This window comes from Geotrypetes seraphini, chromosome 3 (assembly GCF_902459505.1).
Source record: "Geotrypetes seraphini chromosome 3, aGeoSer1.1, whole genome shotgun sequence".
Taxonomy (NCBI): domain Eukaryota; kingdom Metazoa; phylum Chordata; class Amphibia; order Gymnophiona; family Dermophiidae; genus Geotrypetes; species Geotrypetes seraphini.
In genome coordinates, this window is record NC_047086.1 from 321,044,069 (window position 1) to 321,070,773 (window position 26,705).

Sequence of the window (26,705 nt, forward strand, 5' to 3'; positions counted from 1 at the left end):
AGAAGTAAGATTGTATGATCACCGAGATCCAAGTAAGAGGGGGTACGTGAAAAACCGCATCACTCGGGAACCAAAGGCACTCGAGGCCCTGGCCAGAGGAATAAGGTGGCTGGTCTCTCGCTCAGCCGCCTCCAGTTCTGCAGTGAAAACATAGCAGAGACTGAACAGCTTTCTCTATTATAGTATTAGGGCCTAACTTTTCATGATTTTTAATCAAGAGAATGTATGGGTTGGATGTCTGAAATTTCTCAATGGAAAAGAGGGGCTGGGGAGCACTGTGCAATATCTAATGTGAGACTGTCGTTAAGAGGCAGGCTAAGCCACTGTACCCTGCATTTTTAGGACAAACTGGAACCACAACTCCAAGAATGCAATGGGGTGAAGGCGGGATCACTTCAGCTTTTCGTTTATGACATTGAGCTATTTGATCTCCTTATGTGACCAGAGATTTACAGAATATTTATCTGCATGTGAAAGGAATGAGGAGGCAGAAGGAAATGTTTGTTTATGAAATAAATATGTTCTCACTGGAAGAAAGGTTTTTAAGCATATGGCGCTAGCCTGTGGTGCTCTTCATAAAACAGCTCAGCTAAGCAGTTTTATGAAAAAGACATTCGTATGTGCCAAAATGCACAGGTGTAATAGCAATAAGACAGCCACCTACACATACAACCAGATGGGTGATGTATAAAAATTATATACAGGGGTTTTATTTTAAAGTCATGTTCCAACACAGTTTAATGCCACTCATGTGCTCAGTTTCAATCAGATTGATTGATTTATTTATTTACAGGAATGTGCTATATAATATATACAGAAGACAAGTGGGTAAAGCATAAAGGAGGAGGGGTAACAGAGAATGTAAGAGGAAAGGAAATGGGTGGGGGGGCAAAAAGAGAATTCAGAAGGAGAAAGGCAAAGAGATGTAGCTCAAAAGGCATCCCAGGAAACAGTGGCAAGCAGTCAGGGCCATCTAATCTAATCTTTTATTTCTGCATCGCGCATACCTATGCAGGCTCAAGGTGACTTACAAAGAGAAGTGAGAGGAAGAGGAAAGAGGCAGGGAAGAGAGAGAGGAGGAGAAAGAAGAGGGGATACATTGGGCTAGTCTCAGTTAAGGCGCTGGTTTTTCACCAGAGGGCCACTGTGTGAGCAGATTGCTGGGCACAATGGACAACTGGTCTGACCCAGCAGCGGCAATTCTTATGTTCAAAGAAGTAGGTTTTCAGTTGTTTCCAGAATGTGGTGTAGCAAGGGGGGAGCGGGGTGTGTGGATCGCCATGGGTGCCGTCTTGTTGGAGTCGCTGGCACCTCTCTACCCTGCTCCGCCACACCACACTCATGCCATCCCTCCAGCCCACTCCATTCTTCTGTAGATCTTCACTGGCGCAAGCAACTTCTCCTGCCTATTGGCCTGTTTTGCCTCTGAATCACTTCCAGGTCACGGGGCAAGGAAGTGACATCAGAAGGAAACCCGATGCTGCTATGAATGGCATGCTGGAAAAGCCACTCGTGCAGGCGAAGATGTACAGAGGTATTTGGGGAGGGGAAAGGGAGAGCACGAGTGTGGAGTTGGGTGTGTGGAAGGAGCAGTGTGGGGTGAGGAGGGCAAAGGGGGCTGCCACCTACCCTCGTTACGCCACTGCTTCAAGGGATTCAATAAAACCCCAGTCTGCAATTGTCTTTTTTTTTTTCTTGTTTCTCTAAAGTTTGCAGTGTTTTCAACTTTCTTTCCTTCTTCTCTTCTTCCGCAGCAGAGAAGGAATGGGGACAAAGTGGGCACAGAGGGGAGGGGTTGAGAATATAGGTGGGAGAGTTTAGGTGGAAAGATGGGAAGAGAAATGAGTTAGGGCTGGGGCAGGATGAAAAGAAAGAAGAATGATAGAGTAAAATGGAGGGTGGGTATGGGTAGAATAAGGGAAGCTTAGGGAACAAAGAGGGGACAATGAAGGGATAAGGACAGAGCAGAATGTGGGGTAAGGTTATTTATTTAATGTATTTATTTTAAAAAATGTATATCCTGCTACATCCACAGTTCTGAGCAGGTTACATAAAAACATACATAATGAAATAGTGACAAACAACAGGATAGGAAGAGGACGATATGGCAACAGGAGGGGAAGAGATGGTAGAGGGAATGAGAGGGTGTGGGAAGAGATAAACAGCAGGATAAGGGACAGGGGAGTATGGGTGAAGGGATGGGAAACAAGAGTGAGGGGAAGTGCAAGGGATAAAAAGAGATGGAGAGGACGAATTTACATCAGAAAAGAGACTTGGGAAGTGATTCAGGTGGTGTTTTGTTGGGGTCACTGAGTCGCAATATCTCCGCTGGAAGCGGGAACTGTTATGTTGGAGCCACCAAGTCAAACTGGAAGTAGGTGGTAAGAAGTACTACGTAAGGGCTGCTGAGCCCCTGTTCTTGTTTTTTTTTTATGAGGATGGGAAGTACTGTGTAGGGGCTGCCAAGACATTCTTGTTGTTTGGCTCATTTACTGAATCCCCTGTTGTAAATGGTAGTTTTCAGTTACAGATTTTTTTTTTTGGTTAGTTGTTGGATGTGATGTGACTGTTTTATGTTAGTTATGTTTTAATGTATATTTTTATTATAAGCCGCTTAGTGCTATACGAGGTCTAGATTTATAAATGAAAGAAAGAAAAAAAGGTTCAAATAAAAAAGAGGTGGTAAAAGTGAAGATAAGAGAGAAAGAAACTGACTTTGGTATGTTAAACTTGTACATTACTCACACGTCATGCTTGACTATTTCAGAATGGATCCTGGCTACTCCATTGACAGCATGAGTTCCAATAACGCAGAGGTGGGCCATGTTTATCCTCTTACAATCTCCTTCTTCAATCACGGACATTCTTCTTAAACGGTCAAAATCTCCTGGGTACAGGGCAGCTACTTTCTAGAATGGAAGAAAAAATTATTATTGTAGGAACAATTCAGGCACAGCTACTTGCTACAGAACAGACAGTATTCATGAGGGCTTTAGGCTCCTCCCACTGCATCCCAAGATGCACTGGGAGGGGGAAGGCCCATCATTCTGAGCACACAGCCCTATAGGCAGGAGGGTTTCCCCTCCTGCCGATTTGTCATCTGAAGGTACAGGGGTTTCGGGGGGGGGGGGGGGATGTCCAGGAATGCTGGAGGATATGGGGGGAATGTTTGGGGAAGGTCCGGTGATGTAAAGGGGAGGGGGGTTCCAGGAATACTGGGGGATGTGGGGAAGATTTCAGGGGGTCTGGGGATGTTGGAGGGGGGGTGTCCAGGGATGTTGTGGGATGTCAGGGAGATGTTGGGGAGAGGGGTATAGGGCTTGGCGGCTCTTTTTTTTATTTGGTTAGTTTGGAGGTGTACTGGAGGGGATCAGTGCCTGGGAGAGAGGGATCTCCTTGCCAGTTCAGGTGATCCTGACAGGGGGCATCTCCATCAACTGAGATTTGTTTTCAGTCTTTTACCTGGTAGTTTTATAGAACATCTCCTAGGCTTAGCACTAACACAAGGTGACATCTGCTAGTGAGTCAGTTTAGGAGCAGCTCCTTGGAGTTCACCTGCAAAGGGACTACACCTAACTCAAGACTACTTCTACTTCAAGAAGCAGGTGATATCCTGGCTCTTCTCCCAATCCTTCAATGCCTGTAGCAACTGACCAGCTAGTCATTCATACCCCATTTGGACTGGTTTGCTGAGACAAGTTGTGTATATCTTATTCAACTGTATATATCATTTATCCTCAATCTAGTCACCCACTTTTATTTACCTCAATGTTCTTGTTTTACACATCTTCTCTGTCTATATTTCCCAACTGCACATGTTCCAGCAGCAACTATTTAGATGTTTCATTGTATTGTGCTGACATTGTAAGATATTTCTGTATTTCTGTGTTCTACTGCATTGTTTTAATATATATGCGATTGACTCTATGTACATCATAGTATTGCTATTTCTATAATTTAATTTAATTTAATTTAATTTCTAAGTTCACCTCACTGTACTAATTGTGTATTATGCTGACATTTGGTCATTTTACACAGTTATGTTCTTATTACAATGTAAGTTGTTTATGTCAAGCTATACACCAGTAGACTGACCAGATGACCACCAGAGAGATTAAGGCATGACCGCCCTATACACCAAAGATGTGAAAAAAACAGTACATGCTATCCTTTATGACAGCTGCAGATGTTATGGCCAGTCCTATTAGAGCAGCATGTAGGTCTCTGGAGTAGCCTAGTGGTCAGTGCAGTGGACTGCAGAGAAGGGGACCCAGGCTCACATCACACATGTGGTAGAAAGAGTGAGCCTACATATAGGTGACTTCTGCACCTATTGTTATGGTGTACAGGTGGGTTCAGTAGGTTTTTGGTGGGTTTGGGAGGGCTTCCCATACAATGTATGGCGGTAACAATGAGTCCTTTTCTGTGAAGTCCACTGCATTGCTCTCCAGGTGCCCCACTGATGTGATGACTGTGTGGCCTGTCTAATAATAATGCTCCCCCCCAAAAAAAAATACATCCCACAAGTTTCCTCTTTCTCCTTGGAGCTTCAGCTCAGCCAGGTACAACCTGAATTCACAACTTTCTGGATTTATTTGCCCTCATTTTATATCCCCCCTCCCATCTTAACCCAGTCACTGAAGCAACAGTCTTTGGTCAGGGTCTACAACCTGTGGTTCCCTTAAGGCCATGGATAATTTAGACCCTGACAATCAAAGGTAGAGAAATATCCAACACACAAACCATAGACACAATGTAGAGTTGGATATCTAATCTAATCTTTCTTCTTATATACTGCATCATCTCCATTAACCATGGAGCTCGACATGGTTTACAATAAGGTTTAGATCAGCTATTTAGAACTAATCTGATTATACATCAAACAGAAAGGTCTTTAACTGCTTTTAAAACATTAAATAAGAATTACAATTTCTTAAGAATAACAGTAAGCCATTCCATAGAGCAGAAAAAAGAAATGGAATAGAGCGAGAAAAACCCCATTTGATGAATACCTTTAACCGATGGGAAGACTAATGAATATAAAGAAACAGATCTGGCTTCTTTGTCTTGATGCATAAAATGTCAGAGGAGCAATTTGATTACTAATCTGACTGTACATTATTTTATAAACTAAGAATGCACATTTAAACTTCACTCTAGATTCTATTGGTAGCCATTGCAAAGTTTTTATCAGTGGAGTTAACATGCTCAAATCTATTTTTATTAAATATCAGTCTAATAGCAGTATTTTGTAACAACTATAATCATTTTAAATTTGCTTTACTAACAGTGTGATAGACTGAATTGCAATAATCTAATTGAGCACGCATAATTGAGTGAACAAGAGTAGCAAAATGACTTCGAGCGAACAATGGACGGACAGATTTTAGTCAACGTAAACTACAAAAACTTTTCCTGCTCAGATTACTAATCTGTGGTTGAAAACATAACCTCAAATCCAAAATAATACCTAGTATTCTAGACAATTTCTCAATAAACAAATTTACCAGACTCCATATACAGTAGTATGGTAACAATCTCTTTATTTGAATTAAAATTTTCACTTGATATAAAAGGAGCAGGAGGCAGCCACGTTAATATCCAAAGGCCAGAGAAAAAAAGAGAAGTAATGCACTTCTCGCATTCAGTTATGGAATATGTATTATCCCTTCAAAGACAACTTGTGTAGTCATGTCGCACTCTCTCCAGTACTGGCTTGAAAGATAAGCTGCCTTGAGACAGTGCTGGAGAAATCATGGAATAATTATACAAATTGCTTTCTCCTCATCCCAAGGATTACAATATCTTTTCCAATTGTATATGGAAGAGGGGACTCTCGCCTCCTTTCGCTCCTTCCAACACACCTTTGGACTTCCAGAGGGGGACATGTTTGCTTATTGGCAAATCCGCCATTATGTACAATCATTGCTGGCATGCCACTTAACAGAGGAGTGCCGGGAAGTACTATCTGAGAAGTTCAGTTTTTCTGCTCAGCAACTGATTCCCTTACGATTTCACCATGTGGGACTCCGTGACATGCAACCGGGCATTAATTTGGAGATATTAGCAGCCACCTGGTCAGAAGACTTGCAGTGTGCGCTTACGGCATTATAGGTGCAACAGGTCTTGAAGAATTTGCGGAAGTTGTCTTCTAATATACTCCATTGGAAACTTCAGTTTAAGTTCCTTCTCCTGCTGTATATTCCACCTATGAGAGCATACCGGATGGGAATTACTCCAGTGCATAACTGCCCCAAATGTGCGGGGGCACAGGCCACACTGGGCCATGTTTTGGACTTGCCCGCGTATTATGCAATTTTGGGCTTTTTTGGGACAATACACAACCTCATTATGGGGCAGACGATGGTTGCCTACACCCAGAGCAATTTTTGGATTTTACCAGATAATGTCTCCTAAACCCAAAGGATTGTTGGGTTTTGTAGCTAGCCATTTTGACTAATTGGCTGTCTCCTGACCCACCGACATATACTCATTGGAGATCACTGATGATCATTCAAGCCTCTTTGGAATGTAGACACTTTGCAGCTCTTGATGGGGGTCCGAGCCGTCGCTGTCAGACAATTTGGGAACACTTTTGGATGAATCTTACTCCTCACGCCTGGAGTAGACTTTTGAATGTTTGACTTGGAGTTATTACTGTTTTCATTGCTCACGAATTGGGATTGTATGGTGGGATGGGAGGAGGGGGGGCGTTGGTGGGGATTATAATATGCGGATTCACAAGAAAATTGTTTTATTCTGTCACCTTTGTATGTGTGCACTTTGAGATTTAATAAATATATTTCAACATACAAACTGCTTTCTCCTTTCACATCCCGCGAATACACTCCACTCATTTAAAGAGATCATTACCACACTGCAGTTTCTTTGATTGATATCCAACTCTATGTGCTGTCTGTAAATATGGACCTTGAATCTGGCCACTACATATAATGTTTTTAAGCAATGGCTTAGATTCCCCCTTACTAGCTAAGGGGCCCTTTTTCTAAGTTGCATTAAGCCCTAACCAGCTTAAAATGGCATACTGCAAGATGAACTTAGGCATCTTGCAGTAATTGCCAAATCAGTGCGTGCTAAAACTATATATTTGGAAGGGGCATGACTTGGGGAGGGGGTGGAGAGTAGGCATTCCTGCACTAACCAGTTATCATAGCTACATTCCTGCATTCTAAGTGGTTATGCAGGAATTCCGTTTGAGCTCTTATCACCTACAAAATGGGTGGCAGTAATTGCTCACGCAATAATTTTAAAAAATGGCTGTGCGTTAACAGTAACATTAGCGTAAAGTAGGGAACAAATCCAAAAAGAGTCCAAGCAGAGGACAAACTCACAAATTCAGCAAGACAAACAAGCAAAGAGTGGGATGGACTTTCCTCAATGAAAAGGAGCCAAAGGGAATTGTATAAAATAGAAGTTTATTATGTCCAGCCTACTGTGAATGGACATAATAGCTTTAACAGGATTTTTTTTTAGAGAACATACTTGTTGCTGAGACAGTAGGTTTATCTCATTGTGTGTTTTATCTTATGTTATTTGAAACTAACAATGTGGATATTATTTTATGTTATTTAATGTCAATTATGTATGTTCAGTTGTAATCTGTATAGCTATAGGTAGAATATAAATAAATATATTAACATCAGCTTCTCTCCACAAAGATCTACACTGAAAATGTGAGCCAGTGCATTTTAGCTCCAACCAATCTGCCACATTTAGTTCCTTACATCCAAATGCTTTTGGTTGATTGCGTAGATGATTTCCAAGTGACGTGGCAGCAGCTTCTCAAACATATGGACTGGCCAGCGCTCCAGGGCTTCAGGAAGCACAGTGTGGTTGGTATAAGCGCATGTACGCGTTGTTACCTCCCAAGCCTACGTACAAGCAAAACATAAGTTTAGTACGAGTAACAATTCTCTCAACAGATTATGATGCTCTGATTGGAACAGCATTTTCTTAGCATAAGAACATAATACTAGCTTTACTGGATTAAACCAATGGTCCATCTTGCCCAGTAGCCCATTCATGTCACTAGTATCTGGCAAAAACCCAAAGAGTAGCAACATTCCATGCTATCCATCCAGGGCAAGAAGTGGTTTCCTACATGTCTGTCTCAATAACAGAGATGGACTTTTCCTCCAGGAAATTGTCCAAACCTTTCTTAAAACTAGCTATGCTACCTGCTCTTAACACAACCTCTGGCAACGTGTTCCAGAGCTTAATATTCTCTGAGTGAAAAAAATATTTCCTGTTATTGGTACTAAAAGTATTTCCCTGTAACGTTATCGAGTGTCCCCCAGTCTTTGCAATTTTTTGACGGAGTAAAAAAAAAAAAATCAATCCACTTGTACCCATTCTACACCACTCAGGATTTTGAAGATTTCAATCATATCTCCCCTCAGCCGTCTCTTTTCCAAGCTGAAGAGCCCTAACCTTTTTAGTTTTTCCTCATATGACAGGAATTCCAACCCCTTTATCATCTTGGTCACTCTTTATCTTGTTTTCATAGGATGCATCACACCCATCAAGCCCCAGCATCCAGTTTCTGAGAGTACCTAATCTGGGCCCCTAAGAAGTACCGAACAGATCCCAAGGAGTAGATCCCTATTCCTTGCAGCTCCCTCACACAGATAAGTGAAAGCTTTTCCAAATCTACCTAACTAATCATTTTTATGACTTTTCTTCTAGGAACATGTATAGAGGTCCTTAAAGCCCAGCTATGTTACAGTCTTGACTAGGTCCTTTGCTTGTTTAAAGCATGAAAAAGTAATTTCTACAATATGTTTTTTTAGGGTTTATAAATTCTTTATTCATTTTAAATCATAAACAAGTGTGCAATAATATATCCATTAGATTTCAATGTAACACTTGAAAATCTTAATCATATCATCAAGAACAAAATAATATATCCCCACCCCCCACCCTACTGAAATTAAAATTCATGAATCATTTTCAAACAGACAATAAGTGTACAGAAATACAATCATTATACTTTCAGTACAACACTTTACAATATGTTTTAACAGTTGTTATCTGTTAGTTTCATAGAGTCTTCATTGGTTTTAGTCCTATAAGGAATAAATAAGTGCTCCCTATCAACTTGTTCCATGGCAAAGTTATAAACTTCTGTCACATTTATTTATTTAGATGCATAAAAAAAGGAAGGAAAAACCCTACGTAACAAAACCAAAGAACACACAAAAGTAGGGGTGGACCAAGAACTTTCCTGCACATATGTGTAGACTATAAAGCACTCCTTTATTAGCAAAGGACCACCAGATAAAGAGACCTGTGCTTTTGCAGCACTGATAATAAGACCAATTTTATTCTCTTTTTCTTTAGCCCACTGTGGGTACTATCAGATGCAGACTCTGCTCTTTGTCACCTTTTGACACAATAATACATCAGACAGAGTACTGGTGACCCCTGAAGCAGGTGGGTATCTGCCAAAACACGTCCTCGTGTTGGGTCCTATCTGACTAAAAGAGCACTTTACTGTACTGTATATTCTATACTCATGTGCAGGAAAGTTCTTGGTTCACTCCTACCTCTGGGTGTTCTACCGTAACAGGTGTTATCCTGGGACAGCAGGCAGATATTCTCACATGTGGGTGACGTCATCCACGGAGCTTGGTACGGACAGTGAAAAATACACTGTCACTTTAACCTTTGGAAAGCTTTGAGACTGCCTGCACCACACACACGCGAGTACCTTCCTGTAGAAGCATTTAATTTTTGAAAGGGCGACTATGATAAAATAAAGGGTGACTGATAAAGTGAGGAAAATGGTTAAAAAGAAGCTAAAAGGATCAGTTGCAAAAGTTAGGACTGTAAACCAGGCATGGATGTTATTTAAAAATACCATCGTGGAAGCCCAGACCAGATGTATTCCACATATCAACAAAGGCGGAAAGAAGAGGAAATGAGAGCAAGCATAGTTAAAGGGTGAAGTGAAAGAGGTTATTAGAGCCAAAAAAAACAACCTTTAATGAATGGAAAAAGGATCTGAATGAAGAAAATAAGAAGAGACAAAGCACTGGCAAATTAGATGCAAAGCATTGATAATTCAAGCTAAGAAAGAATATTAAGAAAAACTTGCAAAAGAGGCAAAAACTCATAACAATTTTTTAGGAACCTCAGAAGCAGAAAAACTGTGAGAGAATCCATGGGACAATTGGATGATCATGGAGCAAAAGGGGCACTCAGGGAGGATAAGGCCATAGCTTAGAGACTGAATTAATTCTTTGCTTTGGTCTTTACAGAAGAAGATGCAAGAGATCTACCTGAAGTGGAAATGGTGTGGAGGAACTGAAAGAAATCTTAGTGAATCTGAAAGATGTACTAAACCAAATCAAAAAGTTACAACGTGATAAATCACCTGGATCGGATGGTATATATCCCAGGGTACTTAAAGAACTCATACATGAAATTGCTGACTTGCTGTTTGTGATCTGTAACCTGTCGCTAAAATTGTCTATAGCACTGTTCTTCAACCACTGGTCTGTGGACCGGTGCCGGTCTGCAGGAAATTTCTGCTGGTCCGCGCAGGGCCGGCGAGATTGATTAACTTCAATTTCCTGCCGGTCCGCGCAGGGCTGGTGATATCAACGAGATATTTCCAGCTGGTCCGCGCTGGGCCAGAGAGATCATGGGGAGCCTCCGACAATGGCTTTCTCCCCTCTCTGCAGCTCTCCTTACTTACCAGCGCAGCGATTCACGAAGGCAGCCTTGGGGCTTTTTCTGTGTTGTGGTCGTCTCTGATGATGCAACTTCCTCTTTCCTCAGAGGCGGTGCGACCCAACAAAGGATCTCAGGCTGCCTTCCTGAATCGCTGCGCTGGCAAGTAAGGACAGCTACTGGGAGGGGAAAAAGCCACTGTTGGAGGCTGGGGAGCTGCTGGGCAAGGGAAAAAAAGGGACAGCTGCTACTGGACCTGGAGAGGGAGAAGGAGAGATGCTTCTGGGAGGGGAGGAGGGAAAGGAGTCTGGGAAGCTTCTGGACAAGGGAAAAAAAGGGACAGCTGTTACTGGACCTGGATGGAAGGAGAAGGAGAGATGCTGCTGGGAGGGGAGGAAGGGAAGAGAGTTACTGCTGGACAGGAGGAGGAGAGAAGGAAGAAGGAAAAAAGGAAGGAAACAGCTGGCAGGGAGATTAGAGGAGGGGAAGGGGAGAGACAGGCATGGGAAAGTAGAGAGAGAGATGATGGGAAGGGGTTGGCAGAGAAATAAGCAGAGAGGGACAACGATACTAGATCTGGTGTAGGAGAGATAAAAATAAAGAGAGCAGTGAAGCTGGAATGAATCATGTAAAAAAGAGAGAGGGGGCACAGGCTGGATGGAAAGGGGAGAGGAGCAAAGAAAGAAAACAGATACCATATGGAAGGGGGAGAGGGCAGACAGTGGATGGAAGGGGCAGATGCTGGATTGAAGAGACAGAGAGGGAAGATGCTGGAAGGAAGAGAGTGAAAAGAAGATGAAAGCAGAAACCAGAGACGATAAAAGGTTGAAAAATAATTTTATTTCTATTTTGTGATTAGAATATATCAGATTTGAAATATATATCCTGCTAGAGCTAGTGTTAGACATAACTGGGGACTGCAAAGCCCAGCAGTGCTTCTTTAGCTTCCAGCTGGCTTAGGGCGCTCTTTGACCAGGGGGCAGTTGCCCTAATTGCACTCCCCTAACACTGTTCCTGTCATGTGTGACTGCAGTATTCTGTTAGCATGATATTTCTGTGTAGCATTCTGTAATAATTTGGCTTGTTCAGTTTTCTTGATAGTAGAGGGGATATATTGCAAGTTATTGGCAGTTGAGTTTTGAATCGCTGACAGTGGCTGGTGAACTGGCTTTCGGCTGATGTTTATTTTTGCCTGCCTGATACAGTTCTCTTGTACTTTGAAAACTTGATCTGACTGCTAATTGTAAATCAACACAAATACTAATTGGCAGTTGTATTTTGATTCGCTGACAGTTGCTGGTGAACTGGCTGTCAGCTGATGTTTGTTTTTGCCTGCCTAATACAGTTTTCTTGCACTCTGTAAACTTTATCTGACTGTTAATTGAAAATCAACACAAATACTAACCAGCAGAGGATTGAAGCAGTATCGATTGATGTTTGTTTTTTTCCAGCCTGGTACAGTTCTCTCCCACTCTAAAAACTTTATCTGACTGCTAGTTGAAAATCAGCACAGATACTGACGAGCAGAATAGTGAAGCTGAAGCCTGAACTAGATAGACACCGGAGCCGCACCAAAACCAAAGGCAGGCAGCAGAATCAGCGGCTGGGACTTAGAAGCACTGCTCTGCCCCTCCCCCGATCCAGCAGGGGATAGCGGTGAGCACAAGGAGACGCCGGGACCGCACCGAAACCAGCGGCAGACAGCAGAAGCAGTGGCAGAATACTTGAGAGCACAGCTCTGCCCCTCCCCCAATCCAGCAGGGGATAACGGTTTCTCTGCAAATTCTGAGCTTCCGCATGGAAGGCAAGAGAAGGAGTTGGCCGTCGTGGGAGACCAACTCCGCCCCCAACAGCCCTTGCTGAGCCGTTCTTCAAATCTGAAAAACTGCCATCTTTCCTGCTCAGCCCTTCTTCGGCTCCAGCCACCGCAAGGGAAGGAGTTGGCCGGCGTGGGAGACCAAATCCGCCCCCAACAGCCCTTGCTGAGCCTTTCTTCAAATCTGAAAAACTGCCATCTTTCCTGCTCAGCCCTTCTTCGACTCCAGCCACCGCAAGGGAAGGAGTTGGCCGTCGTAGGAGACCAACTCCGCCCCCAACAGCCCTTGCTGAGCCGTTCTTCAAATCTGAAAAACTGCCATCTTTCCTGCTCAGCCATTCTTCGGCTCCAGCCACCGCAAGGGAAGGAGTTGGCCGGCATGGGAGACCAACTCCGCCCCCAACAACCCTTGCTGAGCCGTTTCTTCAAATCTGAAAAACTACCATCTTTCCTGCTCAGCCCTTCTTCGGCTCCAGCCACCGCAAGGGAAAGAATTGGCCGACGTAGGAGACCAACTCCGCCCCCAACAGCCCTTGCTGAGCCATTCTTCAAATCTGAAAAACTACCATCTTTCCTGCTCAGCCCTTCTTCGGCTCCAGCCACCACAAGGGAAAGAGTTGGCCATCGTGGGAGACCAACTCCGCCCCCAACAGCCCTTGCTGAGCCGTTCTTCAAACCTGTAAAACTGCTATCTTTCCTGCTCAACCCTTCTTCGGCTCCAGCCACCGCAAGGGAAAGAATTGGCCGACGTAGGAGACCAACTCAGCCCCCTACAGCCCCTGCTGAACAGTCCGCTGCCTCCATTCTGCCTGCCTGGCTTAAGTCTCCCATGTTCAAATTCCATCGTGATCTGTACAGTTTACTTGATTGCATTATAAAGGCTCTTATCCAATTAGCCATCGCTAAGCCCCTCCGCTGGAATTTGTCCAGTTACTAGTCTCTGCCCATTGCTAAGGCCCTTTTCTGACCAAAAAAAAAAAAAAACCACCATGAAGCCACCCCTTTGGGTCCTTATACTCCTTCTCTGCTCATCTCTCAACACCTCCCTCTGCCTGAACCCTCCCTCTCCCAACCTGCTCGACTCCTCAAATAGTCACAATTCTGGCCCTGGCACCAGAATCCCCACCCTGACGCGCCCCAGGAATCACCCCACCAGAAAACCCCCCCGCAAAGTCAATCCCACCTCTCTAAAGCCTGTCCCCCATGCTAACCTCCCCTGCCATGTCTCTAACTCTCTCACCCCTGTCCCGACCCTTTACTGCAACGCCAGATCCGCATGCAATAAAATTCAAATTCTGAAGGACCTCCTTGAGGACCTTGATCCTGGATTCCTGTGTATCACAGAATCATGGATCTCAAAAGACGACCTCTTCACACAAAACGAACTCTGCACCCATGGCTACCAAGGCCTCTTTTCACCCAGAATCAACCGCAAAGGAGGTGGCCTGGCACTCCTCTACAAATCCTTCTTTGATGTCCAGCTCCTCGAGAGAGGCACCCACGCTTCATTAGAATGTATGCTAGCCTCAATCAATGATGAGCTCCGTCCTCACCCACTGGGCATCCTGTTACTATACCGTCCACCTATCCCTTGGTCCAATTCCTCTAACCTTGTCTTCGAGACCATAACTAATGCCTTTCTCAAATTCCAAAGATTACTAATCATCGGAGACATTAATCTCCATCTTGACGACTCCACCAGCAAGGACACAATAGAATTCAATGACTTCCTCATCTCCCTAGGTTTCTCCCCCCCCACATCCGCTCCTACCCATGAAAAAGGGCACACCCTAGACCTCATCCAGTTCCTCGACCTCACCGCTTATAAAACGTCTGCCGAAGACACCCGTTGGGAACACATCCCATGGTCAGACCATCTCCTAGGGGCCTTCTGCCTCCCCATCTTCATGTCTCATCTCGGATCCCCACCCCGATCCCCCAATTCTATTACCTTCCGGAAAAAAATTTCGAGTGATCTGTTCTGGACCAAATTCCTCAACCTCCTCCCCTCCATTCCCAAGCTTGCAGACTCTGAAAACAATTGGCACAACTGGATCACCCTTTCCAAGTCCACCTACCACTCCCTCGCCCCCCAAACCACTAAATCCATCACCTATCCCCATAAAGCCCCTTGGTACCTTCCACTCCATAGAGACCTGAAACAAAAATGTCGAGCCTTAGAGCGAAAATGGAAAAAATCCAAATCCTCATCTGACAGCCTGGAGAGTCAATATCAAACTCTACAACTCAATATTAAAAAAAGCAAGGAAGAACTTCTATGGAGACAAGATCTCCAAATCCAAAAACCAGAATGGCACATTGTTCAACATTTAGCGCTCCCTAACCACTAAAAATGACTCCACCCTTCTTCCCTCATCTCCTTCAGCCGAGGTCCTAGCAAAATTCTTCAATGATAAGATCTCTACCTTAAGGCGCTCCTTCCCGCCCGCAATCTCCTACAATTCTCTGGTGCCCCCCGAACCCAACCCCACCCTAGCTGTTCTCAACCCCATCCCTGCCGACAGATCCTGGACTGTCTTCGAGCTCATATCTGATTCTCAGACCCTTAAACTCTGCCTCAAGTTAAAATCATGCAACTGCATCCTGGACCCATTTCCCTCCTACCTATTTGAGAAAATCCCTGCACAGGCCATCACATCTCTTACCAAACTCATAAATTCTGCCCTATTATCAGGCCTATTCTCCACTGAAATGGGACACATCGCATTGACCCCTTTACTGAAAAAAGCTGACCTAGACCCCTCCATACCATCCAACTACCGTCCAATAGCAAATATCCCTCTCCTCACCAAACTGCTCGAGTCTATCATATCTACCCAGCTCTCTTCCTACTTAGAAAGATTCTCCATCCTCTTATCTTACCAATATGGCTTCAGACCCAACTTCTGCACTGAATCCCTTTTGGCCTCTCTAATCTCTTAGGTTCAGCAACTGCATTCTCATAACAAGTTTGCTGTCCTTCTACAATTCAACCTCTCCGCAGCTTTTGACGTTGTCCACCACGACATTCTAATTTTCCAACTCTCCGAGATAGGCATTAGATCCATAGTTCTTGATTGGTTCTCCAAATTCTTGCGCTCCCGTTCTTACATGGTTAACATGAGCGGCACCTCATCCTCCCCCTGGACCCCGACTTGTGGTGTCCCACAAGGCTCACCCCTCTCCCCAATCCTCTTTAACATTTACATGTCCTCCCTGAAACTACTCCAACTATCCCCCCTTGAAACTCTTTACACTTACGCTGATGACATCCTCGTCCTCCTTGAGACCGACTCGAACCTCACTAACCTCTCCACGAACATATCCTCATGCATAAAGAACCTCCAATCCTGGGCATTCACAATGCATATGAAACTAAACGAGTCCAAAACAAAACTCCTTTGGCTCGGCCCAAAATTAGACCATCTACCTTCCTCCATCCCATTGTCCTCCGGCCCCCCATTACAGCTCGAGTTCTCAAGCAAAGTTCTGGGTGTCACCTTAGACTCTTCTCTATCCTTCAACGAACATCTCCAATCCCTGGTGAAGAAATGCTTCTTCAGCCTTCACATGCTAAGGAAAGTCAGACCCTATTTTCACCAAAAACACTTCGCAGTCCTAGTACAATCCATCATCCTCTCCAGATTGGATTATTGCAATTCTATCTACCTCAGCCTAACCAAGAAAAGCCTCCACAGACTTCAGCGGATTCAGAACGCCGCAGCTAAGCTTGTTTTCGCGAAAAACAAATTTGATCACGTCTCACCACTCCTGTCTAAGCTCCATTGGCTCCCAGTAATCCCCAGGATCCACTTCAAATGTGCATGTCTGGCCTACAAGATCCTACATGGCATCCTTCCTGCCGTTATCCCTCTATCCTGGAACTCCCCAACCCCTACTTCCTCCAGATCCTCCCAAATTTTTAAACTATCCTTCCCTTCCATAAAAGGTATTTCCCATGCAGGCAAACTTGGGTCATCCCTCCCCTTTAGAATCACTGAGATCTGGAATAACCTCACCTCCCCACTCCGAACCTCAAGCTCCCTCCAACTCTTCCGCAAACACCTAAAAACCTGGCTATTCTCAAAACTGTAACACTTCCCCCCTCTTAGGCCTCTCACCTTCCCCCTTTACACCTAACTCTTTAATCTCTCCACTGTAGTTCCTCTCTCATCCTTCTTCCTGTAAACCGTGCCGAGCTCCGCATTCGTGGAGATGGTGTGGTATATAAACCCAAGGTTTAGTTTTAGTTTAGTTTAGTTTATATGTGAAGGGGAACGGGACAGGGGTTTTGTTGATCCTTGCTCTGTATTATTTGTATTTATAAAATGACAATTGTACAGAATATTGCTTCTTTTTATACTTTAATAAAATATATTCAATATAAAATCATAACTGAGGCTTGTGCGGAAGGGATCAGATGATTTGCAGGGACCGAGCTCACAGAGATGGGGCGGGAACGGGGTTTTTAAATTTTAGTCCTAATAGTTTGCCAATCCACAAAATAATTATTTTATTTCTGCCGGTCCACGGGTGTAAAAAGGTTGAAAAACACTGGTCTATAGTACCTGAAGATTGGAGGGTGGCCAATGTTACGCCTACTTTTTCAAAGGGTTACAGACCAGTAAGCCTGACTTCAGTGCCAGGCAAAGTGGTGGAAACAATTATAAAAAATAAAATTGTGGAACATGTAGACAAACGTGATTTAAGGAGACATAGTCAGGATGGGTTCAGCCGAGGGAGATTTTGCCTCACCAATTTGCTTCACTTCTTTGAAGGTGTGAATAAACATGTAGATAAAGGCGAGTCAGTTGTGTATCTAGATCTTCAGAAAGCTTTTGACAAAGTTCCTCATGAGAGGCTCATAAGAAAATTAAAGAGTCATGGGAATAGGTGGCAAAGTTCAGTTGTGGATTAGGAATTGGTTATCCAATAGAAAACAGAGGGTAGGGTTAAATGGTCATTTTTCTCAATGGAGGAGAGTAAACAGTGGAGTGCCATAGGGATCTGTACTAGGACCAGTGCTATTTAACTTTTTTTATAAATGATCTGGAAATTAGAACAATGAGTGAGGTGATTAAATTTGCAGATGACACTAAACTGTTCAAAGTTGTTTTAACACATGCGGATTGTGAATAATTGCAGGCAGACCTTAGGAAATTGGAAGACTGCGCGTCCAAGTGGCAATGTGAACAAATGTTTTTTGGTTGTATGTGGAAGTATATGCTCACAAAATGCCATTTATAAAGTTACCTCCTGCATAAAAGTACACATGATGGCAGGAATGTACATACTTATAGGTGACTCTGATATACTGTATGTGCTGTCAGGTGTATAATCTGGGCAAAGAACAAGAGGAGTTGTGATTTATGATGGTCTCTAAAAGATATGCTTGTTTGCAGGTATTGTATGCTCATACATTTATAGCAGGTCCTGAGCTGGTGTAAATTTGTATTTCTTTAAGTTATTTATATACCACCTTTCAATGGAGGCGGTCTAAGCAGTTTACGTTCAGGTACTAAAGCATTTTACCCTATCTGTCCCAGTGGACTCACAATCTATCATCATAGCCATTATTTCTGCAGCTTTTCTGGGGCTATTTTATAAAAACATATAGACACCAATATGTCTTTATAAATTAGGCTAAAAATAGGTGCCTGCTTGATCCCCCCATCCTCCCACCTAAGTGACCTGTTATAAAATTGTCCTCCACAGCTGATTCACTTTTATTCACATACTAATTCATACTTTCAAAGAGGTATAGTATGACCTTTCTTTTTTAAATCCATGTTGGCTCTTTCACATTGAGAGGAGAATTCATCAATGGGCGCTAAGTGATTTAGTACGCACTAACCGTGTTAGCATATGTTAATGATTAGCGTGCGCTAAACACTAACCCCCTCTTCTATAAAGCCATGCTAGTGGCTGCCGTGCGGTAATGGCCACGAAGCCCTTTAAATCTCTTTGGGATTCAGGGCTGTTACTGCGCGGCAGCCACTAGCATGGCTTTGTAGAAGAGGGGGTAAGACACCCATAAGAATATAATGGATGTCTTAGCGTTTTTAGCACACACGCTAAATCGCTTAGTGCCCATTGATGAATTCCTCCTAAGCTGTGCTCATACTAGGGGCAGGCTGACAGTGATCTGGGCCCTCAAGCAAAAAAGATCATGGGCCCCTAACCACTTAACAAAAATGGTTAAATTAGATGTTCTCACCTTATCCCATTCGACTTTCTCCATATCCACCAAGATCCTCATGAGCTCTGGAATGGCAAGTGCTGGATGAGTATCATTCAGTTGAATGGCTACCTGTGAAATTCAACATTCATAATCAGAAGCACTGACTTACATATCTTCCTGCTTGCTACAATAAGATTCATTGGGTCCATGTCCTTCAGTTCTTGATTTTTTTTAATGATTTTTTATTGAGATTTTAGGAGTTAGAGTATAACAAATACAATTTAGAAAAAAGTGTACAGGAACTTTTGATAATAACTTGAAATAACTATAAATAAGAACAAAACATATTAGCAAATAGATTGATTTGATTGATTGATTATATTGTGAGTTCATTCAAGCAGGGACTGTCTCCTTTGTGACTATGTACTTTGCTGCATACGTCTAGAAATATTTATTTATTCAATTTTTTAGCCCGTCCTCCCAAAGGAGCCCAGAACAGGTTACAAAGTACATCCATAATAATCGAGACAGGATAGAGATGACATAATTTACATAAATTATAATATAGACATGACAATAAAACATATGCACTAAGTAGCATCTGGTGAGATTAGGTGGCGTAGGTGCGTTGACTGAGTGGCATTTCTGGGTGCATGACTTTAAGGCGCTGGGTTTGTAAGGAGGAAGGTTTTCACGGCCTTCCTGAAGCTCCAAAGTCCATCTAGTGATCTAACAGATGGGGGGATGGGGTGCCAAAGTCTGGGTATGAAATGTGAGTAGGAGCGTTTGTGGGCTGTTTCAGTTTTGAGGGAGCAGCCAGGAGGTATGGTCAGTCATTTTTCTTCCTTGGGACCTCAGTGGTCACTTTGGGAAGTAGATTTGTAGTTTAGTTTTCATGTAGTACCGAATCATTTCATGGAAGGTTTTGAAAAAGAGGCACGGTGTTTTTGAATGGGCAGCAAGTGCATGGAAGCTAATGCAGGGGTAGCAGATGCCTAGGTTTTTCAGAAGGCGGATTGCAGCATTTGCACCCTTTGGAGGCGGGAGCGAGTTTTGGTAGGCAGGCCCACTAGTAGAGTGTTACAATAGTCTACACAGGATAGTACAAAAACGTAGAGTAGTTGGGCAAATTCGGGTTCTGAGAAGTATGCACGTATGGTTTTTAGCTGGCGGAGGTAGTAGATGGAGGATGATATTAGTTTGGATACGTGATCTGTCATTGATAAGTTAGTCAAGAGTTACTCCTAGGCTACAGATGTTGTCTTTGGGTTTAAGGATATTTGTGCCCCAGGAAAAGGACGGACGGGGGTATATGCATAGATCTTTGTGGATCCAGAGAAGTTCTGTCTTGGATTCATTTAACTGTAACTTGTTCCCAGTCATCCAGGTCTTTATTTCAGTTATACAAGATTGGAGGTTATAGATTTGTGTGTCTCGGTGTCAGCCTAGGGGAAGGTAGAGTTGTAGGTCGTCAGTGAAGGAGTGGATTCTGATTTGGTGTTTTCCCGCTATGTTCAGTACTGGTTTGACATAGAGGTTGAAGAGGAGAGGTGATAGTAAGGCTCCCTGAGGCACTCCATAGTGGAGTGGTTTGGGTTCAGATTAGAGAGTTGCGCGGGGACAGAAATCCCACCCATCCCCGCCCGTCCCCACCAGGATCCTCTCCGTCCCCACCCGTCCCTGCCAGGATCCTCTCCATCCCCACCCGTCCCCGTCAGGCTCCTCTCCGTCCTTACCCATCCCCGCAAGGAATTACCTCCATTCCCACCCGTCCCCATAAAAAGCAGCAATTACTTCTGACAGGATCATCAATTCCACAGTTTCTTTTGTGTTTGTGCTGCTGTTTTCCTTGTGGAATCTCTTTGGTGGAACCCTTTTTTTGTTTTCTGTTCAGGTAATTAACTTATAAACCCCCTCTTTTACTAAGGCTGACGTGTCCATTATATTATATGGACGAACCATGCTTTCAAAGCCTTCCATCCCCGTGGGAGTCCCGTTGGCTAGAGGGGGGTCCCCGTGGGAGTCCCGTGGGCCAGAGGGGGGTCCCCGTGGGAGTCCCGTGTGTTGAGGGGATTCCCGCGGGACCCCCGCGATCCCCGTTCCCGTGCAGACCTCTAGTTCAGATAAGGATTTTCCTAGTAGAACTCTCTGTAGTATTAGTAGTAGCAGCAGTGATAAAAAATTAAATTAAATATCAATCAAAAATATTCAAGTTTATGCCATTTGGAAGAGCCTCTACAATTAGGAGATAGTTATTAACAAAAAAGCTTTCATATTACCTATACAACAATAACAAGTTTCAATACTGTAAATGGATAAACTAGAGTTCTTTTTCCAGTGCTAGATCACCAATTTTGGTGCAACTGATAACATGAAATTGAATAATGAATAATCTTCTGAGACTGTTCTAAAAAAATAGCTTTCCAAATGATATGTCTGAAGGATAGAGACTCTTTAATTTTAGAATGACAAGAATTTAGCCCAAATAAACCAGAAAGATTTATTGGCTCATTTTCAAAACATAGGAGTTCTGAGAAGGGCTTCTGTTCCTCCCCACCATTATTACCCTAATTCCTGATTGTCCAATGGGCACCTGGCAAATTCTCTCTAACCTCTAAGCAACCAATAAATTTACTTAAATGTATCATTGGCAGCCACTCCTATTTGTAAACCCAGGCATCTTCCGGTAAAGGTATGGGTGGTGTCGGGGGGGGGGGGGGGTGTTGTCATTTAGGCAGGAGGGGTATCCCTCTTGCTGATTTCGGGTATAGAGGGGTTTTAGGGGCTCATTCAGGCAGGAGGGAGACCGGCAATAGTGCTGGAGGAACAGAAGCCCTCCTCAGAACTCCTTTGTTGATGACATGAGCTTGGGCATAGTCATAGGATGACGGGGGCTACTTAGAAAGTTTGAGGCATTTTGATGAAAAGATGCCAGGGTTTGAAAAGTATTGTGCCTTGGCTTTCCATAAGTGGTAGTTGTAGTCTCTTAATTTAAGCTTATAACATTGGGGATCAGACTCAGATTTTATCTTTCTCCAGATGCCTTCCCATTTTTGTAATTGGTTCTTCAGAAGACCTAATCTACTATTATACCATTATACCATGACCCGCCGGAATTAAAAAAAAAAGGGTTGGGTTACTGTCTGTCTGCTTGCCACTAGACCTACCCTGTCCCGGCCTAACACTAGAGCACCAGAAGGGGGACAGGGTACACACCTTGTGCATTTTGGGGCATCTTTTACAATTTTTTTCCTACAAAGCCCTTTTAGGAAAAATTCAGCATTTTAGTATATCAGTGTGTAGGTTCTGATGCCACTGAGCAGAAGATTCCTAGCAAAGTCATTGTCACAGAAATAAAAGAATCTGTTTAAACCTGTCTAGACAGGCAATGCTACAAGAATATATATTAAATTATCCACATATGCACATACATTATATTATCCATATTTCCCACACAAAGAAAGGCATATAAGAAACCCACCTTGTCAGGGAAGGTTTCAAAGCTTGTTCTAACGGGATCTCGGCAGCCAAATTTGGAAGACTTGAAACGCCGGATAATATCCTGGAGTGTAGCAGCTACTACAAAATATTCTTGTTTCAGTCGCAGCTCTTTTCCTTCAAAAAACTACAAGAAATAACAGACATGCAACTTATCATTAGTTAATCATCTGATTGAACTAGAAAAGATTCCTATTTACTGCTGCCTATCAACTGCTACTGAAAATGAGCATGGGGTTATCCTCCAGAGAGTAACTTTCACTGGTGCTTTTCATGGCATTTAGACAGTCCTGCAACAGCTGTAGATGTAACAGGAAAATATTTCAGCATGTACAACATCGTGCGTGACTGCACATGGCACGCGCATTGTCGGGGCAGCGGCCGGCTTGGCTTGGGAGCTGAGAGGTCGTGTGCATGCTTGTACAGGATAGCGGCCAGCTTGAATTGGGAGCCGGGAGGCACTGGCAGACTGCAGAGGCATCAGCTGAAGCAGGAGGGCAGCCGCACGGGGACCCCGAGGGAAGGAAGCCACCCCACTGAAGGGGCTGCAGCACCCACATGCAGGTACCCACTCCTGGGCCACCATATCTGAGAGTTTGGTTTGCGAGTCAACACTCGTTTTGCAAGTCACGATTCGCGGGAGTGTTTTGCTTGTCTTGCAAAACACTCGTAAACCGAGGTTTGACTGTACAGATAATTAGAATTATCAGGATGTATGTAAATCTAAGATGAACATAGAATACTATACAGGTATTATGTGTGCAAATAAGTAGGATTTAGTATGAACATAGTACACAATACTATGTGGCTCGTAATAATAATTTTAAAAAGTCCAAAAACCAGCCTAAGTCGGTATTTGGACGATCAAAAAGGTTGTCCAAGTACCTATAATCAAAACTGGTTTTAGATGTAGCTAAAGCCAGCTTAGGCTGCTGTACGACCAGGTTGGAAAGGTGCGTTTTTGGAGGAGTGGATGAAGCAAGAGGGGGGCCGACCTAGACTTAGTTGTCCGGCAACCATAATCAAAAAAGTTTGACAGGTTGCCAGACGGAACTTATACGTTTTGGCTTAGACGAAGTCAAAACAGATATAAGTTCCGAATCAGGCCCCAACCCCCTACTGGAACGCCAAGCCCACCCCTTGGACCCCCCTCTTAGAAATAGCACCAGTTAAAAGTTAATAATTAGAAAAGCATATACTCCTGGATTCTACATAAGTTACCAAAATTTGGGCATTGAAACTAACTACTCAATTAGGTCAGTGTATCGCAAACTGTGTGCCTGAAAGATATTCCGGGTGTGTCAAGAATACATGACATATACACAAGTCTGTCACTGCTGGCACTGGTGTCTCTCCTCCTCTCTGCCTCCGGCATACCTCTGTAAATGTTTGCTAGTATAACATAACATAACAATCAGCTTATATATCGCAGGACCGTGAAGCTTTATGCGGTTCACAAAAAGATGAATATACAATTGAATGAAGCACATGAGAGTTCAGGGCTATGTCTGGAGGGCCTCTGAGCACGCACGGATGTCGATGTGACGACATCACACACATGCGTGCAAAATCATCACAATGACGTCCACGCATGATCGGAGGCCCACTAGACGTGGCCCTAAGCTCAGGGAAGACGAGACGAGGTTCGTGGGGGGGGGGGGGCTGGGATGGAGCGGGGCGGGGTTGCAGGCAGAACGGGGCAGGGCCGCATGTCCTCTTTTTTTGTGTGCCATGAAAAACATTTGCTCCGTTAGTGTGCTGAAACTAAAGAAAAGTTTGCGAGACACTGAATTAGGTGCTAACAATCAATTATCGCGGTTAAGTGGCACTAATTAGAACTCATGTGTGGATCTGCCCTATGCGCTGTTCTATAACACTGTGCGCCTACATTCCATAGTGTGCAACTCAAACTGGGGTGTGGCCATGAGAGGGGCATGGGCAGGGCAGAAGCATTCCCAGAAATTAGGCGCATTCTTGAGGCCACTACATACGCTGACTTTAGAAAATACCTGATAAGACTCGATTGTTTGACAAATTCTAAATTCCCAATCCACCTCATCCGCTCTAGCGGCCCTCATCATAATCTCGCTACCGTCCCAACTCAAGCTTTTAGACTAACTTATATTCTCTTTCAACCGTAATTGAATTCCAGATCGAATGTTTTTTTTTTCACCCTCGCATCTCAAGCACAAACTGTATGTTCTTTACCTTGTCTCTCAAGCACGGACTATATGTTCTTTACCTTGTATCCTAAGCACTGACTGTATGTTTCTGGCATCTTGTATCTCAAGCACTGACCGCATGTCTCTATCACCTTGTATCTCATGTACTGACTAAATGTATCTTTATTGTAAACCGCTTTGAACTTCATGGTATAGCGGTATATAAGAAACTAGTCTTATAGCCCGTTACATTAACGGGTGCTAGAATATATGTGTGTGTGTCTGTCTTTATTTCTTTCTCTCTCTCTCCTTAGCCTGTTTCTGTATTTCTGTCTTTCTTTTTCCTCGGCTGTCCACCACCACCCCTTGCCTGCTCCCCACGTAGCCATAGGGAAACAGTGATTTAATTCCCAAAAAGTCACCAAAAGATATCCACCTAAATTTCTGCACACTCCCCCACCTACTAAAACAAAATGGGACCACAATCCATTCATCTTGAGTCAGTTTCAAAATTAGAATGCTGCCTGCACTGAACTGTGAGCAAAAAAAAAAAATTAATGAATCAGGCAATGTGAAATGAGCAGCAAAATATGTTTTTGCTGAGTGAGTTATTCACTATTAATGGCAAAATTCACTGCAGATCTTTGCACAACAACAAAAATAAATTCCAAAAGACAATGGTGGAAAAAGTGTTCAATAGTAACTGATTTGGTAATAAATTCTAAGATAGTTTCTTATCAAACTTTCGGTAGCCGTTATAACCAGAAGCTTACTTTTCATCCAAGCTATGCTTTTGGCCTTTTTACGGTTTCAAGACTGCCACTGCCACCCCCCCTTCCTGAGGTCCCGTCTACGAACCTGGTGATTCCAGCAGCGTGTGCAGCAGTCTTCACACGCTGTTTCGGGTCCTTCTACTGCCCTGATTTACACTGGCATGTCCCTGATGACATCATCAGAGATGCGGCAGAGTAAATCAGGGCAGTAGAAGGGCCCGAAGCAGCGTGTGAAGACTGCTGCACACGCTGCTGGAATCACCAGGTTCGTAGTCGGGACCGCGGGAAGGGAAGGGGGGGGGGGGCGGCACACAGCCACAGCGGCCTACATCACCTCAGGGGGATTCTCGTGCATGCGCACTCCTACCTGCGGTGCCCTACAGCGCACAGAAAACGGGCGCACGCAGGTGGGAGTGCGCATGCGCGCTTAGGGCTTTATTATATTAGATAAATTATTATTATTATATAATACTTGGATTCCCTTGCCCAACTGCCATCAGGATTTTTACCATCGGGATTTTTACCATCTTTTGGCAGGTGCAAGCTCTCACACCCAAAGTTGGGTTAAACCCTTAGGACTGGGTTCTGTAAATGGCGCCTTAATCAGCAGCCACCTATAAAAAAGGCACCGGCTGCATGTCAATCGTGCTTAGGCGCCATTTAAAGAATCACGTTTAACATCGCCTATCCCAAAACTTAGATGCTGGTAATGTAGGCCAGGGTTTTTACTTGCCTACATTGCAGGCTCCTAAGACCTTTTGAGAATCACGCCTAAGGGCATCTAAGGTCATCTCCATCCCTAACCATGCCTACTTTGACCTTAGGCGCCGCTGGGCACCTTGCTGTAGATGCGATTCTGACGCCTACTTTTTAAAAGAGTTTTTAATTTGTTTTCAACAGTGCGATCAATTACAGCACCAATTAAAGCAATTAAGTTACGCCGCCTAACTTATGGTGCCATTTACAGAATAAGGCCCTTAAGGCCCAAATTCTATATAAGGCACCAAAAAAATCAGCGTTGATCAGCATAGCGCTTAGCATGATTCTGTAAAAGGCTCCCGCTATAGATAAAATTGTGCTTAGCGGCTGTGTGCAGCATAACATTTAGGGACACCCATTTAGGTCAAGGAAAACAAGGCCTATATCACTGTGCCTAAGTTGTGTGTGGATTGGACATATTCTATAACAGTGCATCTAACTTTTAGGAATGCCCATGATCCACACATGCCCTTCCCAGTCCACGCCTCTTTTCAGATTTGCGCACTAGAACTAGCATGCAACACTTTACAGAATGCACCTACCAAATTATGCACGTTACTTCTAATTATTGACAATTAGCACCAATTAAACAAGTTGAACACACAAATTGGCTGTGCACACTGATTTGCACATGCAACTTATAGTACCATATACAGAATTTGGGGGGTCATTCTAATTATTGATGCTTAGATGCTGGGGGGGGGGTTTGTGTGTAAATGTTTTTATTGGTTTCCATAAAACACAAATAGCAAACCATCATTACAGAATCCCAAATAACCAATCACCAATAATACAAAATCCTCCAACCTTCCATCCCCCCC

At 43.7% G+C, this 26,705-nt stretch overlaps 1 protein-coding gene across 1 annotated transcript in view; it reads right to left on the reverse strand.

The window, feature by feature from the left end:
- PYGB (glycogen phosphorylase B) overlaps positions 1 to 26,705 on the reverse strand; it is a 152,311-nt gene that overhangs the window by 44,889 nt on the left and 80,717 nt on the right. The window contains exons 8-11 of the mRNA XM_033938126.1: positions 22,174 to 22,317; positions 18,729 to 18,821; positions 7,746 to 7,892; positions 2,746 to 2,909 (exon numbers count right to left, since the gene is read on the reverse strand). Coding sequence (XP_033794017.1) covers positions 2,746 to 2,909; positions 7,746 to 7,892; positions 18,729 to 18,821; positions 22,174 to 22,317 — 548 coding nt within the window. The remainder of the gene's footprint in view (positions 1 to 2,745; positions 2,910 to 7,745; positions 7,893 to 18,728; positions 18,822 to 22,173; positions 22,318 to 26,705) is intronic.